The 18798-nt window shown below is 46.8% G+C and overlaps 1 protein-coding gene across 6 annotated transcripts in view; it reads right to left on the reverse strand.

The window, feature by feature from the left end:
• robo2 (roundabout, axon guidance receptor, homolog 2 (Drosophila)) overlaps positions 1–18798 on the reverse strand; it is a 230599-nt gene that overhangs the window by 129950 nt on the left and 81851 nt on the right. For 5 of the 6 annotated variants that reach the window (XM_062561233.1, XM_062561232.1, XM_062561231.1 and 2 more), the window contains exon 2: positions 952–1278. In XM_062561233.1, coding sequence (XP_062417217.1) covers positions 952–1278 — 327 coding nt within the window. Of the gene's footprint in view, positions 1–951; positions 1279–12865; positions 13696–18798 lie in introns of those variants that run through there. The other variant, XM_062561228.1, reaches the window with a different exon arrangement.

Raw genomic sequence — 18798 nt, forward strand, 5'->3', positions numbered from 1 at the left:
TTGAAATGCGGTTTACGGGTCCGTTTAATGACATGCAAGATAGCACGGCTTCTTTTTCCCCCCATTCAAATCATCTTCAAACATTTAATTAGCATCCATTTTATGTTTGGTGTGGCAGAAGGATTATGTCTGAACATGACACTGCTTGGAAACACGGGCCCATGTTACTCCAAGAACCAAGAACCACCACTTGAAACAACATGAGGACAAGGAAGTCCGGCCTAAGCCTCCTGCTGCGGGGGGGGGAGCTCATCTTCAAAGGTAATTTGATCCACAGCTCAGGTTCTGCCTGTCAGTGTTCCCCATCATAGTGCAGGCAGCTTGTCAATCAAATATCCTTCAGGACTTTGATCTGTGGCTGCCCTTCTACCCCCACACACCTGCGAGACTCGCCCCACATCTCCAAAAACCATCATGTCGCTGTCACATGGTGTGTGTGTGTGTGTAGTTTTATGTCCAACTCAAAGGTCCTCGACCGCAATAAAACTTCCTCGAGCTTAAAAATGCATTAAATGTATCTCAAGTGATGTCTGCAGACCTCATTGTGTACAACTGATTCATTCAAGCAATGGCACACATAATGTGACCCGCGAGCGAGCTTGAGTGCTCCATCCACACCTACAGGAAATAATTACAGCCTTTGCTAGGAGAGCACACGGGAGGCAATTTGAAGTCAATTCTTAAAATAGACCAATGCCACTGATTTGTTTTCTGTTATTCCCTACAGGAGAAAATGACATCATTTTCCATTGTGTATAAGTGAAAGAAGTAATTTGACAATGCTGACAGGAAAGGTTGAAAATACATCTCTGTAAATCAACTCTTTTCCGTCATTCGGAAGCAGTGGGATCGAGACTTTTCTTCACCTAGCCGATGAATGAACTCAATTAAACGAGCATTGCGGCAAAGAGGAGAAACGAAGAAGAAAGAGGGCACACAGTCGGGACTCACATGCCACTTCTAACGATGCGTTGCGGCTCACAGCCTCTCCCAGGTAGTTCCGGGCCACGCAGACGTAGGCCCCCTCGTCCGGTTTGCTCCGCCGCCCGTGGACGATGCGGAGGAAGAAGAGCGAGCCGCTGGGCAGCAGCATGCGGTGGGAACGCGGGTCATCTTTGTCCGTTTCCACGCGCTCGCCGTCCTTGTGCCACTCCACGGTCGGGGTCGGCCGCCCCTCCGCTTTGCAGTTGAGAGTGGCGGGCTCCCCCTTGGACACGATCAGGTCAGAGGGGTGCTCCACGATCCGGGGTGCGGAGTCCTCTTGGCGCAGACGGGATCCTGGAGGAGACAGAGGAGATGCAATCGATGTTTTAATGTGGACGTTCTAACAGGAAAAGGCCTCCTCAGGTCAGAAGCATCTCTCATTCACATCATTTCTAGCAGGTCCACTGCTGGAAAAACAGGTAGAATGTAGGGATTGAATTCATTTATACAACTAAAAGTAGCTGAGATCGTCTTATGGCGATCAAGGTACTAGAGTAGGAAATACATGATATGGTGTAGTGTTCAATTTAAAAATGTGAATAAAATGATGATCTGAATCTATTACACGTACGCCTAAAAGGTCTTATTTTAAGAATTGGAACACAATCCCACTGAAAATGAAACAATCCAGAGGGAAAAGAATCTGAAGCCAAATATTAATTTAACATCATTTGCCAAAATCAACATTTTTTTAGGAGATGGAAATCAGAGTTATTTATCTTAGCTTGCTGCCACCGCCGTACAGGCCTGGCAAAGTGTTGGAAAATAAATGGATGACTCAAACTACTAGTTACCAACGCCTGTCTCCGGTTTGAAGCATGTTAAAAATATTGGACCCTTTAATCTCCTTTTCAAGCCAAAAAGCAGCAATCTGCTCCTCGCAACCCGATATTGCAAGGCCTTGCCTTGTGGGTAATTGGACCCAAGGGGTGAGCAGTGAATGGATGCATAGAGTCAGCCGCCATCTGAGCTATCCCCAAACACAAACATCATATATTTGGCTTTCAGTGCGGTGCCATTTAGTGAAACTGTTGACGCCACTGTTGTGTTGGAAGTGTGCGTGTGATGTGAATTTGAATGCCGGGGTCCAGCCTAATGTCAAATGCTAATCCCTTGCGGCTCAAAAACCTTCGCCCGCTCCCTTTTTTAGTAATGCTACCAGTGGGTGAGGGTCTGGCGGCTAAGATAATGGTCCCCCAAGTCAAAGTGCTCTGTTCGTCTGTGACCGAGTCTTTACCGCAGAGATAAGATGCTGCAGGCCACACGCATTAACATCACAGAGGCCTTGGCAACCATGCAACAATCCAAGATCCAGCATCAAACAATCAGAGATACGTTAAAGGGAATGGGAAACGAGGCTAACTTTTCCAACAGCCCGTCCTGTATCCTCTTCTATCGAAACCGGGTTCAACAACCCATCAATAACTCGCATTCAGTCGACGGGCCACGTGCTAAGCCGCCCGTGTTGTGTTGAGTAGCGTGCTGCGCTTTTTGTCTTAAAAAGAGTAGTTGCAGGTGTGCATGTAATTGTTCTGGCTTTGACGACTGGGCCCTTTCCCCGGGGGCCAGTGCAGTGGGAGCGGTGCAGCACACAGGCCTTTGTGCCTAGGCTAAACAGTGGAGGCTCTATAGGTCTTTGTTGGCCCGGGTTTGCACATGTTACGCCTTGGCCTTTGAATCTCCCCGGGGAGACAGACACACGCTGCACCCCGGCCCGGGACAGTCAGTTAGAAATCTACCGATCAGCACAAAATACACTTCAAAGCCTCCACAATTTGTCTTAACAGGGATCACGGTTCACACAGTGCCATATTGACCCCTGGACAGAAGACAGCCTGTGCTCTCTTCTTCCTAATTTGGGCTAATTCCCCCCATTTCCCTGTCATTGATTAGTGATCAGGCCTAGTGTCTTCCTCTAAGTGGGGCCAGAGACAGGGGTTTGTGGTAGAGGGGGGGGGGGGGGGGGATATCCTGATCCCCAAGTGCATTATTTAATCTCATTGGTATTATGGGAAAAAACTGTGGTGGAGGAAATAAAAACAACCTACAGAACGCTTCAGGCAATTTTGAGCCCATCTCGTTCTCCAGTTGTAGGTAAGAGCGACTAAGCAAGCAGTCAGTTACCCCGTCAGTACAGGCGCCAGTTTGTATTCTGGCAGTAAGTGACCCAATAAGGGAAGCAGTAATTAACACAGTGACATTGATAAATGGAGGGCAAGATAAAAGGCCGACATGGAGACCCCCGTCTCCCTCAGATGAAGTGTCAAACGCACATTTATTCTTATCTCATTGGAGCATCTGCTTCTCGCATAATCCGCAGGCCTTGGCGGCCGCTTTCCACCGAGGCCAATGTGCAGACACAGCACTAAACTGCGGCGACTCCATTCGATTTGTATCAGTCTAATTTCTTTAAATCCAATTTGTATTCCAATCTACTGCCTTCTAATCACTTAAACCACGGGTCTCCATCTGCTCTCCTCTTTCCGGTGGAGATGAAAACAGCAGATGCCCACAATTGTTCTTTCACTGCCAGGAAAAGCCAGACGTGACTGGTCAGTGTTGTTCCCCCAAGTGGAGGTAGTCAGGTGAAGGGATAACCTCGATCAAAACCGCTTTCAGAAGCACAAATTCAAATGTTTGTAACTTCATGTCATCCGAATCTGACGTGGTTCCCAATTCCTCGGGATGGTGTCCAAGGACATCAAATAGAAGATCTATCTAACTCCCAACGAAAGCTTAAAGTCGATCCTATCGGGCCCCTTTTCTCACTCTCTTTACGCCAAATGGGCTTTCTGTTGCCCTTTTAATACGATCATCGGTGCTGTGCAATCGAGTGCTCTCTGAGCTGAGGCGAGTGCACTTCACTGGGTCTCGGGGCACACGCTCCAATCAAAATGCTGTGTTTCCCCCCCCCGCCTGAAATAACACCACCATTACTTTTCAGCACTGCTGTGCAGTCATCCTCTCCTGGAGGAAAGCGGCAACCAGCGGACAAACAAACAAGCTCACAGACGTGAAGAAATCAGAGAGGGATTACTGAACCAAGAGATTATTACTCTCTGCCTTTTCTTTCATTCGAATTATGTCAGCTTCACTGCAATCCAATGCTTTTTTTGCAATGCAGCCATGTTTTACAGCATTTTGTCTCACTCGGTTACCTTTTTTTATGTTCACACTTTGAATCTATCATCAAGACATACATGAAGACAGTAAAACAATAATATGGTGCAAAAACACCACTTTAACTGTCATGCAGCTTGTTTTCCCTCATCTTCCAATGACCACACACGTAGAAAGTCTATTTTCTATTATCTCTTGTCACATATTTATTCACGTGTGCAACAGAAGGTCAGGCCTTTCATAATCTTTTTGTAATTATTTTTATTAGCTCCCTAGAGAAATTCTGGCCCACCAACCAAATCAATACCCACACTAGTCTCAGCCAGAGCATAAAAGGAAGGGCTCCCCGAAGAGATATTAGTTATTCTGCCAACAGACGTCTATGCTGATCACAGGTAACCAACGGCAACCTTAGGCCGAGGCAAAAAGTTCCAGTCACTGTGGTTCCTCAACATCAAACACGAAGATCAAGGTCCACGCCAAGATGCACTAACACTGTAATGTGGATAGTGAAATGGCGGAGGCTTTGAACGCAGAAAGTGCTGAAACCCAGCAAACTCAGCGAATATAACATTGTACAAAAAAAAACTGAAAACCTCAAAGACACTTTCAAAAGGAATGAACTATGCATGAGATCAATGTTTTCCTGCTGCCTCTCTCAGCTGCTTTGCAACTCTCTCTGCCTTATGTGCCTCTCCCTCCCAATATCTGAGTCGCCTGCACTTGCTCCTTGTCCCCATCCCGCACCGTGAGGGTGACAGAGCCATATCCATCATGTCATCAGAAGGGAAATGGGAGTGAGCCGCTTGGGGGAGACTGGGGCGAGGCGGGGGGAGGATGCAACTGCCCGTCCTCGCCTCTGCACCGGGCCTGCCGCGTCGCTTGCGAGCGGCCCCCTCTGCACCCCAGATCCATCTTCTTTACGCCGCGCTGTCAGCGGCGTCATAGTACACGGGCTCCGGTGTGACCCAATACCAGAGATACAGCTCATCTGGGTGAGGTGTCACTAAAGACAACCTGCTGTACCCACTGGCGCTTATCCAAGCCCACCGCTAGACACGGCCTGGAATATATATCTGTAAATATATATACACAAACAAAAGAAATGCTCACAGGGAGGACACAGGTTGTGGAATAAAAAAGGTGTTCACAGGTGCTGAAGAAGTAGATTCATCTCCTATTGCAAGAGGGTGAGGGATTTTGAGCCGGCTAGCTAGTGAGCTCACATGATGGGCTCTGTTCCACCTCAGTGCTCCGCGTATTTCCCCCACACCCCCCCACCCCTCTTCCCCTTCCTACATTCCCCCAACCCCTCCTATTTTTCTGCGAGGATCTATACTCTGAAAGCATACACAGGAGTAATTCTAGGAGTTGCTCTCCACCTCTCATAGCATCCATGCTCGCCTCCGACAAATATCGGATAGCATTCCACTCTGAGGGTCTTTCGGGCAGGGATGTGCTGTGGACGTATTGACTCTTCATGTGTGCATTTGCCCTCTCTACCCCGTGCAAATGGAATATATAAATAGTACTGTGGGAAACAGTATATCTGATTTTTTCGCTGCAAATGGTTGATTCACATATCTTGCGTTTCAAGCAGTTTTCCCCCCCACTTTTTTTAAAACACTCATTCTCACTCTCCATTGTGCTATCAGTTCCAATAAATTGAAAGGGTGATATTATCTTGTCGCCAGCAAATGGCCTTTCTCTGAAGCGAGCTGAGATTGCTGACGTGAAACGGGAGACGCGAGAGGGTAAAGGACGACGAGGCAATAGCAGTTGATAAGGGCGCTGCTTGCTTTCTGTACTATACATTACTATACATAGTATAAGGAGTGTAGGATGAGCTCTTTGGGCTGTCAGGTCACTGGTAGGGACACTAAACTGCATGATGCAGATTAAATGATTTCCGATGCCATGGCCATTCAAGCGTGTAGCTCTCTGCACCAGCCCACCTTGTTTAGCCCTCTCTCTACGCCTTGCACATCCTTCTCAGCAGCCATTTTCTTGCCTGCTTCTTCTTTGTCAGGCACTGTATCCTTGATATTGAAGTTGAGCGACTGTGTGTGAGAAAAAAAAGATCAACACTTCCAATCCGTGAACTGATTGAAAAATCTAAAAAGTGAAGAAAAAAAATGAAATCATTCACAACATCCCCCTTGTCAGCTTCTAAGGGGGGAGCCTTTAAAGTAAGTAACAGTTGCCTCGGGAGAGTCAGATGGAGGCCATGGAGGCAGATAAGTAAGTAGCAATACATATATTATATATATATATATATATTATTTTATTAAGATGCATGTACATGTGGGTGTTTATGTGTGAAGGTGGGTGCACTGTGTAGACACAGCTGGAGGAAAAAATGTCACATCGCCAACTCCCTCCTTTCTAAAGGAGAGGGGGGGGGGGGGGGGCACTCTAACCAGTTACTACTCAGGGAAGTGCAACACAATGAATGGCATCAATTGATTCTCCCTCAAGCATTGGAATCTCTTTACCTCCATTGCTGGGCTGCCCCAACAGATTGAACGGGGCAAAATAAATAAGTGCTTTATTGTTTTAGAAAAGAAGTCGAAGGGGCGGGTGGAGGAGAAGGCCTCCAGGTGTCCACGGTACTCTGTGTTGAGAGATGAGTGGATAATTGGAGGTGTGCCCCGGGTACCGGGCTGTAGTGAACTCACTGCACAGTTGCTGCGTGTCACTGAGGGCAGTCGCTACCACCAGCTTCTCCAGCTGGTCTTTGGCCCCCCCGCGCAGACACCAGCAACAAGAGCGCCTAACCGCACACATCATCCAAGTGATGGACTCAGAGAGCGGAGCGAGGTAATGAAATGGCCCTTATGGCTCACTGTTTGTGTTTCTTTCAGGTGCAGCATACCAAGTCAAGATGAGATTTATTAAATTTCTATTCCACGGGACACTTCATCTGGCCTGGCTTAGGGGGACAAGGTCAAGAGTGCTAGCAGTAAGTGGATGAAGGACTCATTCAATTTTCTCCTGCTCATAAATCCGTGCTAACACAAAAAAAAGAAAATAAATGGGCTTTGATGTTTATTAATGGTGCTCACAAACACATTGGCACACATAGACCCACTACATTTGATAAGTCGACCCCAGCCTGGGCGCTACGGGGCCTGCAAGTGACAAATGCCTGTGAGCAGCCCTCCAGAAAGAAATCATCACCGTCCTAGAGGTGGAACAGGAGAGTTCAAACGTTCAAGGATGCGATTAAGGCTTTCTTCCTTCCCGCCGCAATGGTTGTGACACTTGGCTCGTGCCACGTTCCACACTGAGAACCTCAACCTCAAAGCCAGTCTCGCCAGGAGCCATTATATACAGTAAATTAACTCACCCCTGGTCGTGGTGGCTCAGTTTACAAAGCAGTGTGGTGCTATGTTTCTGCAGCACATGACGCAACAGCAAAAAAAAAAAAAACTGCAGCATTAACATGCTATGCAGGCCTCATCAAATTACTATGTATGTATTCATTCTCCAAATGGGAATGCTGTTGAATCACGCTGCTTGGACTGACAATGTTTTTTTTTTTGCAAACTGAACCGTAAACAGAATTTAGCATATTACAGTTTATATTAACACATCGGCCCACTGATTGCACAACAAGGTGAAATAAATACATTAGGAGGGAACACTATGTCTTTAAGAAACGCCAAAAATAGCGAAAGCACATCATTCGCAGGTTAGACTAAGGTAAAAAAAATGTAGTAGTACAGTGTAAAACGTCTCAACAACATAAACATGTCAATGGTTATATAATATAATAACCTCGACATGCACAGGAGCAGTCAGTCTGTTAACAAGAGGTCAGGCCTCTCACTAGACCTCCGGGCTACTATAGTTTTCAAATGAAAACACGGGTTTGGCAAGAGTCGGTGTCCTGATAAGAGCGCGTGCACTTCTGTGGGGTTCGATCCCCAGCTGGTTACAGGGAAGAAAAGGTACCAAGCTGTCACGGCTGGGTGATCCATAGACCCAGCCGGGGATGGAGACGGTGGAACGAGACACTTATTCACTGGCTGCACCACTCTGAGCGCCATTACAGCTGCGCCGGACAACTGCTGTGTGTGACGGATGTGTGCTCGGGTATCATGCTCGGGCTGTCCATCTTCACACATCTCCCACAGAGACAGCTCATGCATTTTTATCAGTGGGCTTGACCTCATCTTCCAGACACTCAGCTCAGGTACAACTGTCCCACAGATGCTCGGGATGAGATAATGACTAGAAATACCATTAACAGGTGTGTCCAATAAACTGAGATGCACAGCATGTTTGTTTTTTTCATACAACCTATGTCAATTATTTTCTCAGCCAGAACGCATTTGTGCGCTTCTCTATCTGTTAACATTGCTGGTACAGTTACATAGTTGTATATGCTTCAGTGTGTTGCTCATCATTGAGATCCCTCCGACCAGAGGACACGGAGTAATTAGACGCTACCCTCAAACACCGCATTTTAGTGCAGCGCGCAAAATGAAAAAACAGACGGATGAGGACACCGTGCTGTCTCTCCCAGCGAAGTTGAGGCATCGGAGGCTCGTGTCGTACTCCATCCTGACTCCTGTGAGCATTTTGGCATGCTCTTAAGATAATCCAGTTTTGTGCAGATAAGAATGCTCGTCACATCCACGCTGCAACTGAGCAATCCGTCCCACGTAGTGGCAGTTTGTATTGTAACCGCTGGCTTGGTATTTGCCATTGATCAATGCGGGTTTATTCACTATCGACTAATCATCAGGGAATATATAAGAGTAATTAGATCCATGCATTCTATCGGTTGGCCTGTCTTACCAAAACCCTCAATTGTTTTTTTTTTGCAAAGCATAGTCAGGGAGAGAATAAAGAAAGGATTGTATCTGTGTCTCGGGGCCCAGAGGGGTAAGCACAGGTGTGTATTCTGTAAGTACAGGTGTGTGAGACAGGTGAAGGGGTCGACTTCTTGCTTTACCTCTGAGTCAGCATGCTCAATTCATCATTTCACTCCTCCCCCTTTCCCAACCTCCACACACACACTCCTAATATACTCCCAATCGCAGGTGTACAACAACCCCCTCAGTGTTTGAATTCCACCCTCATGGACAATGCCAACGACAGCTAGTTTGGTGTGTGTGTGTGTGTGTGTGTGTGTGTGTGTGTGTGTGTGTGTGTGTGTGCGCGTGTGTGTGTGCGTGTGTGAGAGAGAGAAATGCTGGAACCAGCTGGGTCGGGGGAAGTTGTGAAATATAAATAATTTTACCAAAGATATTGATCCTTTACCGCTGCCTACCTGTTCGCATGAAAGCATCACCTCTTCTTGCTTCTTTGTCTTTGTTTCTCCGGGCAAAACCATCAAGGCATTAGACCTTTTTCTGCTCTGTAAATGTCAGGGGTATGCTTGGCTGATGCTTAATAAAGCGGAGGTAAAAAAAAAAGAAAAGGGGAAAGCGTTACCTCGCCGTTCTGCTGGTCTTATTGAAAAATCAACCATGTGCATTATCTGCCGCTGACATTTTCTCTCCAGCTTCTGCACTGTGGAAATTGAAGGGCCTAAACCGGAATGATCCCAGAATGTACAGCGGCTATGAATCCTTTTGATCTTCATTGATAGCCCGAGCAGTGCTATGAACGTAAAGCAAGCACGCAAAGCTCAAAGTCCATTCTCTTGTGTCCTGAACAGCTGCTTAAACGTGATCCGCAAAGACGCCACACCGGGCTGTTAAAGTATCATAGGTCACTGGTCAAGTAACACTTATATATTCCGCGTGTACAAACACGCTGATTTCTATTGGAGGAGTGCTCCCACCATTCTTTGCCCCCCCCCCCCTCCCCATTCACTTCCTCTTACAATCAGCAGCTTTGTCTTTAATCTGCACTCGTGTCTTACGCTAATCAGAGAATAAACAGCAGTGGACTTTGATGCAGAGGACAGGACAGGCTTCTTTGACAGTGATGAGAGCGTGGGAGACAGTCGAGGAGGGGAGCTTCCTGTGGATGAAGGTCCATCATTACAGCAGGCCTATTCCGGCAAATGAACCGCAATTACAATAACGCTGCCTAAACGCCGCCAACTCAAGCAGAACAATCGCATTCGGGGCGAGACTTTCGCAATGGCTCTTACACAATGACCTCAGCCTGCCTCATTATTCACCTAGACTATTTTAATCTGGGCTTACTTTCCATTATGGGGCGGTGCTTTAAACCTCTCTCTTTCAATCATGACTATCAACAGAGCTGTTCGTCTCCGGGGCGCTTCGGTAATAAAACCTCATCCTCGCTATTTCCCGGTAAAAGATTGCGTTGTTAAACTGTATTTGATTACAATCACACCGCTCTCCCTCCCCTCCTCCGTTCCCTGACACATGCACAGCCGTTCTCTGGGGTGTACGTTTCTCCTGACTCAGCATCACTGAAACCACAGGCCTGTTGGCAGAGAGTGAGGCCACCAAAGACTCCCCCGTAGCCTCTTGGGACGGATTCGAGCTGGGAGCGTCTCCTACGACGGGAAGTGACGTCGGCGGCTCCAACATCAGGCACAAGCATGCAGAAGGTCTGAGAATAGCAAAAGGTCAGGCAGGCATGTCCACTATGCAGAGCGTGTTCTAATCCAGCTTCAAGAGCAGCACCGTGGTCTAAAGAGACAACAGGGCAGCTGCTGACCGGTGTATTCCTGGAAGTATCCTCTACTGCAACCAATCAGATTCGTAAAGTGTGGTAAACCTGTTTTTTCTGATTCACAGAATCTACCAACCCTTGCAACAACACCCCAGCACACACTCAGTTTCTCCCTGTATTCTCAGGCCATCTCACCTTTTCTCTCCTCTCTTACACACTAGCAGCATTAATCACCACACACACTAAACAGTGACTGACGCCATTCACAAGGCCTGGCTTTGTTGGCTATGCTGCCCAGTGAATACAACTCCAGACCTTTTTGTCTTCCTAAGTGGACTCTTAGAGGAAGCTCCTCCCTCTCCAAGGACCCTCAGATTACCTCTGAAAGAGGCTGGGTGATGGGTTAGTTCTGCGGGGATGGACGGAGAGAGGAGAAAGGGGGAGGGGGAGGAGGGTGACAGCCAAATGATTGGGAAGATCCACGGCTCCCGGGGAGATGTGCACCCACTCGCTCTGGACAGCTAGCAATGCCATCGGCCATTGCTTAGCAACCAGTGGATTTGGCTGAACCGAGTGAAAGACATGAGAAAAAGTCATTCTAAGGAAAAAATATTTAAATCCCAGCAGAAAAAGGAGTCTTGATTTGCTGACTACAGAAGGCAAGAGAGGCACAACTTGCAGCTGCGAAGAACAAAAGCGGGAGCTGACAGGTAGAAGAAAAGAAAAATGGGGCCTTGCAAGCTTTTCCATTCAATGACAACAACAAAAACTCTGTTTTACATACGGCTAATGTGTACAAACAATACAAAGCAACCACATGAATCATCACTCACTATGTAGTGCTGCTGTAATATCCTAGTATGTGTGTATGATTTCTCATTCTCACTTTGTCTGAGCAGGTTTGTGAGCCTTTGACAACGGCGAAAGGGTGTGTCCAATGCAAAAGCACGACTCGAATTCAATCAGACTTCAGGTTCATGCATTCAAAACCTAATACATCTTAATCCCTTCCATCATTCCACCAGTCACAGGTTGGACCAATCCCAATCTCCATTTCCGTCACCTCAGCCCCCCCATTTTGATGATTGATGCGAGTCATCACATTAACTCTGCAGTGCAGGCCATTTTAATTTCTCCATTAAACCAGTTGTTTAGTAAGAAAGAGAAACCTTGTAAAATAGAAATATATTACTTTAAATTTTGAACGGGATAGGTCTAAGAGGACCGAGGAAGCTTTTGGCCGCAGAAATTAAACACTTTCAATCTCATTTGCCTCCTCATTAAAGGAGAATCAGTCAAATGAGAATAATGATCTGGGGCACTGTTCCCAGATTTAAGGTGGATTTGGTGCACAACTACAACATTGAAATGAAGTGAAATGACCACAGCAGCAACATCCTCTACGGAGCAGGGGCAAGCAGATCACAGCCTATTGCCCAAACACCTCCAAGTCCGGAGCGCTTCACCCCCCCCCCTCAGTCGGTACTTCTGCTGGACTACTTTCTTTTTCTTTTGTACCCTCGGGATTAAAAACTAGCAAGTGTTTGCCAGCATTAAGAAAACACCATCTTTACCTCTGCGTAAGAGTGTGAGAGAACTTAAAAATCCTTCATAGATATATTCACTTTACACCAACTGAGGCTCACCCGAGGGAGGGTCCTGTCTGTTAATATGCAAACTATATTTCTGGTGCTATTTATCTGTTGCACAGGGAGCTGAACAAATGAATCTGCCCTGAATTCAACCTCCTGAGAGGCAAATGTTACCTGAATTAAATGGAAGTTATTGGCTTGATTATTGTCTTCTGCTTCATGAATAAAAAAAAATGAAATCCATGATTAGTAATTGAGGTTAATGGAGCAAAGTATTTGCTGCAATAATACCAAAAGATCACTTTCAATCAGAAACTCCATAAAGTGACCCTAGTGACCAACGTGAAGACTGAACCTTGAATAAATCCTTAAACAGTCAAACACTATTTGACTTTTTGTGTGTTTGTCCCTGCTTACCAGAGTCCAACAACACACACTTACAATATTACCTACGGAGTAATAAACGAACGCCGGGTGGAGAACCAGACGGTTCGTCCGAAAGCCAAGCGGATATTAAAACATCCTTACGAAGAAGTTTACACACGACGCGTGAGAAAACTTACCATCAACTTGAAAATGCAGCAATCCGCCAACAAGGATGAACGCTAGCGGACCCATACTAGCATATTAAACATCCACGGCGGCCGCGCAAATCCTCGAAATCACTGCGGGAAAAAATATATGTCCAAAGACGCGCAAGTGTGCCACGGGATTTTTTTTTTGACAGTTCTGGAAACGATCAGTTCCTGACAGACGCCAGTTTCAGTGTCCACAAAGTGAGAAGATCCATTTCACGGTGGATCACGCGGAGCCGCTCCGGGTGTTCATATCCAGCAAAAACTCCCGGTGTCTTGAGTGTTACCCCCGCGCGCCCCGTGAGTCCATCCGCGACGTCCGTTTATCTCTCGGAGAAAGCCGCCGCGGCGCAAGGCGCGCAGCCGGGGACGGTTCGGAAACGCGGCAGTACGTCCCCACCGGAGACGCCGACGGGGTCTCCTCCGCAGGTCCTCGGTTCCTCGGGACACGCGCGCGCGTCACCTTTCAAAAAAGCCTTGCGCGATGTCTCACCAGTTCAACACATGGCACGGCTGAGAGACTCTGACTGGGAACCAGCCTTCAACTCCCGTGCGCTCCCACCTCCCCCCCCCCTCAAAAAAAGTTGTTTTATTATATCGGGAACCAGCTCCCGAAAGACCCATGTGGTGAGACTGGGATGCCGCGCTGGAAGAGTACAGACGTGCTACAAGTCACTTCAACATCCTTCTTTCCTGTCTCTTCTTCTTTTTTGTGTGTGTGTGTGTGTTTCAACAGCGCAGCCGCTAGGAGCGCACGGGGGGGAAAGAACGCGCACCCGGAACAGCCCCGCAGCCCCAAAAACCCGTGAAGCTGTGCACACGCGCACACACACGGATGGCGTGTGAAGACAGCAGCAGCCCGAAGCGAAGAGGGTTGTAGACTGAAGGGGGAGGAAGGGTCGCGGGGGGAGGCTCGGATCTCAGTCCACAGCTCTGTAGTTGTGAAGGTGAGATTCGTCTAAAGATGTGAGGATGTGTTAAGGACGTGTTGCAGTGTAGGACAACACCCAAATCCACCCTGAGTGGAAATGACACTTTACGTGCGCTTCAGACATGCTACACTAATGCACTGTGTACCGCACACTGTGAAAAATACACGGATGAAAATTAACCACCTTACTTAGTAGTGGGAAACAGAGCCAACAGGTAGCACACGTGATGACACACGACTATATTTGAAGAGGGAAAACGGAATAACACAGATGGACAGTGCTTGATTAAAGAAAATGTGTTTCACAATTTCAGTTGATGCTGAAAGGAATCAATAGTCTCCCTATGCCTGTACGCATATTAAACACGCGGGGCAGGAGATGCTGAATACAAGCGTGTCAATGCATTGACATGCTGAGGCAGAATTGTAAATATGATCCCTGTCAGAAATCAATGACTGATTGTCCGAGCCTGTACACGAGGATGAGGAGAGGGGCGGCCTCGCTGCATACATTTCTCTCATGAAAGGCAAAGTAACGCAGACAAAGACGCAACACAGCAATCATACAGGAAAACCACTTGAGTCCAATGTTTAAGTGTAAATTAAGGTAATATGGTTTGGCTCAGCAGTCAAGACCCAAGATATGTTGAGTGTCAAAGAAAGGGAGGGGTTGGGGGGTGGGGGGTCTTGTATGTGGTCCACATTACTGCCCAGCAACCCTCTTCATGTTGTCTCACCGGCTTATTGTACAGTAAGCTGTGAGCTGTGAGCTCCCCCTGCTGGTGTCAGTTATAGCCATTGTCTCATCGGCGGCATTTGTAACGCTGCCCTTTCAAGTGGTTCAAACAGAGGAGACGGCACATGGGGAGCAAGATTATTCTGAAGCAGCACCATTGAAACAACACGATTGCTCTACCGCATGCATCGAAATATTTAGACCACTACCTTTCTTTCCCCCACGGTGCACAGCCAAAGTCATAGTTTATTATTTTATCGGAAATACAGAATACAAGTTGTATGCAACATTAAGTCAATATTTAAATCGACGTACCGATGGATCCGTGAACAAACAACACACTAACAGGGGGCACCGCCTAAAAGGCTTATTTTAAGATTTACATCAAAGTCCGCCATACAACAAAGCCTTGGAAAACTCACAGTACGTTCCCTCAAGGTGACTAATCTCCCAGGGAGAAACACAGAGACCAACACCATGACAGGATGGCTTTGGCAAAGGGAACCACTTCTATTGCCTTTAATAATAGCTTTGACTGCACATGGTTCTGCATTTTCTTCCGTGTGTTTGTCGAGCTGCGTGTTCGAGCTTGCCCTAGAAAGGGCCTTACTGGGGACGGAGCCTGTCTTAAGTTTGTTGTAAGTTTACTAGCTCGCTCCCATTGCAGGCAGCGCTGTCAGCTGGCCGGACACAGTGATTTGTCTTCATATTTAAATGTTTGTGAGCTGCATGCAAATGTTGTCTTCTCAGTGCCTCCATGGTGTCCTAGATTCTACCAGACGTGTGCGCGCGCACACACACACACACACACACACACACACACCAGAGCCAAACAGAAATTTATTGTGTCATCTGTGTTGCTGACTGTTCAAGGCAAATAAAAGAGGGGGAAAAGGGGGACTTGGAGAAAGGTAATTCACTAAGAAGAAAAGCACGCTCCTAACATAAACAATGGAGTGGCTTCACTGATGGAAAAGTAAGAGTGTAATTCTGCCTCAAGCACCGCCTTTTATTCCCCGCGTTCAATCACTTCATCTGTAGCGGAGCATAGGCAGGAATAGATCACAGGTTTCTAAATATCAGCTGAAAGGGGATTTATTTTAATTAAACTGGAGGCTGTGTTTACTCAGGGTAACATAAAAATGAGATGGGGGGGGGGGTAAGCCGTGGTGTGACACCTTATGGACACGATCATGGGAGCTCATGCTTCGCCCCACTGTTGGAAGAACGGCACAGATATTTTATGAGGGTGACATTCACAATATTAATGACAAACAGGGTTTTCTAGGTTGATTAGAATTTTCATTTCAAAAGCTGAGAGCATGCAGATGAGCTGTAACCACACACAAACACGCGTGACCTCACCGTGGGGGGTGGGGGGGGGGGGGGAAGCAAAGCAAGAGCGTTGGTTTGGAACTGCTTCATCTTCAACAAAACCCAAGATATTGGGGAAAGGCATTGCGCAACAATGCCGGCTTTTTCCATCCCTGCAAACACAGACAATTTGATTTTCCCACCAGATGCTCAAAATGGACCATTTGTTTTGACCTAAACTAATCATGCCACAGTCACTGCCCCGTTTTGGTGCAACTGCGTGTTTCTAAGTGAATCAAAACTAATAAATCAGATGATCTCCCATTATTGTCCTCAAAACATCTGCTCGACTGTTGGTCCCTGCGTGGAGCCACTCATTAGGAAGGTTGTCTCTGCCGTGACCCACACCCATCTCGGACCACGTAAACGCTCAGCAGCGCGTTAAGGATCGATGTGATCACTTTAGAGATATCAACTGCCGCACCTTTTGAGAACGCCATCATCCAATGTTCCCTGTGAAGGATTAAGGCTCTTTTATCAAGTGCACGCCTCAGTTTATAGGGAAGCGACGTGCATACATACAGCGCCGCGGTGTTGTTTCTCCTGCGGATAAAAGCCCAGCCGCGGATCAATAGGGGGTCCCCGGATGGAGAGTGTGATATCTGCGAAACAATCAGCAGCGCGCACACACACACACACACACACACTCTTGGGGTTTTGCGGACGCATTCCAGCAGAGACGTTTTAATTGCTCGCAACTGAGGTGCAATTTAAATGCAAACGATGGATCAAACGTGGACGGTCACCGAACACGGTTTCTTTTTCTTCCGGCGAAGCTGCATCTGTCCGTGTGTACGTGTCTGGGGGAGAAGGAGGGAAGTGTTTTTAATTGTGAGCCGGGCCAGAGGTTCAGGGAGCGACATCACAAATCGGATCAGAGTGGTATTTGGGGAACTCTTAGCTGGATATCTTTCATGGCTGAGTATCCCCTTACTGGGTTTGGGTCTCTGTGTGAGGATGATTAGGAGCTGGAGGCTGGCGGAGGCGGTGTGCGCGGATGGGGGGGAAGGGGGGGGGGGGGGTGATGTGAGGAGGGGTGATTAATGTAGATGTCAGTAGCGGCCCTCCCTCTTCTGCTGCCTCCCCAGCATCCGTAATGACACCTGGGGAAGGCGGAATGGGTCTACCTGCAGCCCGGGCTCCCACAGCAGGGCATGATTCTTCGCCATGATCCTCCGCTGTCAGCAGTCCTGTCACTGGTCTCGGATCAGGCCCTTATTAATGGGCCTCTATGTCAAACATAGATATTAAGCTGTGCTCTGCTCCGCACTATCCTCGGCAATAACACCCACATACGCACGCACACACACACACACACTGACGCGATCAGTTTGGTACAATGCAGTGACAAGACACACACACACACACACACACACAGCACTATGTGGCGCCCTCATAACTCACAAACACATCACTGCATGTCCATTAACGTTTGCTGAAATATTACTTTCTTATTTAGCAAGTTTCAGCATCACAGAGTCCATAGATCTATGAGACAACTCCTCTACTCACACTCTTTAATGCACACAACCCAATTTCCCACTATGCGGAAAAAAGGGACAAACCTCTCAACGTAATGCATTGTCCGGCAATGCAAATCCTAGTCAAAGTCAGCGGCGGCTAGAAAGGATCCAACCGGTTCGTAGAGCCTAGCATCTCCAACGGCATTTCTATTTAGGATTGCAATTTGAATATTAGACTTTGAACCCCCTCAGAGGGGCTGAGAGAAGGAGGCTGGACAAATGGAGGAAGAATAGAGGGCACGATACATGAGCTCCATGTTGAAAGAGGCCTCCATCAGCAGGACACAAACTCTATGTAATGCATCGCCCCGTCTTCCTCCGCGTTCACGGGAAGGGAGATAGGGGCCCCGTATCAAATTTAGCAAAACTGGTGATTACTGTTTAGAAATTCTTGGTCTTCCCTTTGAGTCGAGCTCTGTCATATACTATCAGTGTGTCATTTTGTTGTAAATTGAATAGAACTCGCTGTAGCTCTGAGGCAATTATGTAGAGCACATTGGAGCACATTTGTGTTTACTTAAACTGCTTATGTGATGAAAATTGTACTTTCTTGTTACTTGTTCTTCTGAGTTTGTATCTCTATGTGGAAATGCACTTATTGTAAGTCGCTTTGGATAAAAGCGTCAGCTAAATGACATGTAATGTAATGTACTTTCTAGTGGAGTGACCCATAAAGTTGAAAGAATTGGCATTGCTCTATTAAATATTCACGCCTAAATAAGCCGCAGTCAAAGTTGAAGGTCGGAGAAGAAAAACTTGTTTGGTTGTTTTTGTATTAGTTAGTAAATCTAGCTCATCTGTTTTTGTGGGTGTGGTACAGCAACGTAGGCAAATCACCGCACAACTCATTCATTCATTCATTCGGCATGACAACATGACCACCTTTGTTTATAATGGCCACATGTACATCAAAGAAGACTAAATCTGGCTGCAAACCTTGTGATGAATGATGCTATCATGACACCTTACTTGAAATGGTATCAGCTTTTTTCAGAAATTTGACGAGTGAATATATATTTTTCGTACGCCAAATGAACAGAAATAGACAATGTTGGGGAAAGAAAATGATGTGAAAAAAATCAGTAAACTTCAAAATGCTTACATACTTACATTCAGACTTGTATTATCAGCATTTTCCTCATGAAAAGGCCAAAGATGCCACTAACAACCTCACAAGTATCAAAAGAGAATCCATAAAGTACACATTGAGATACGTTCCAAGTAACCTTTACGGGATGATCTGTCTCCTTCTTCAATTTATTTTTTTTCTATTCATGTCAACCTTTGTTTTCATCCCACCCTAATTAGTTATTCCAGAACCCTCTTCTTCTTCTACCACATTCCTGTCATTCATGGA

The sequence above is a fragment of the Pungitius pungitius genome, chromosome 3 (genome assembly GCF_949316345.1).
Source record: "Pungitius pungitius chromosome 3, fPunPun2.1, whole genome shotgun sequence".
Taxonomy (NCBI): domain Eukaryota; kingdom Metazoa; phylum Chordata; class Actinopteri; order Perciformes; family Gasterosteidae; genus Pungitius; species Pungitius pungitius.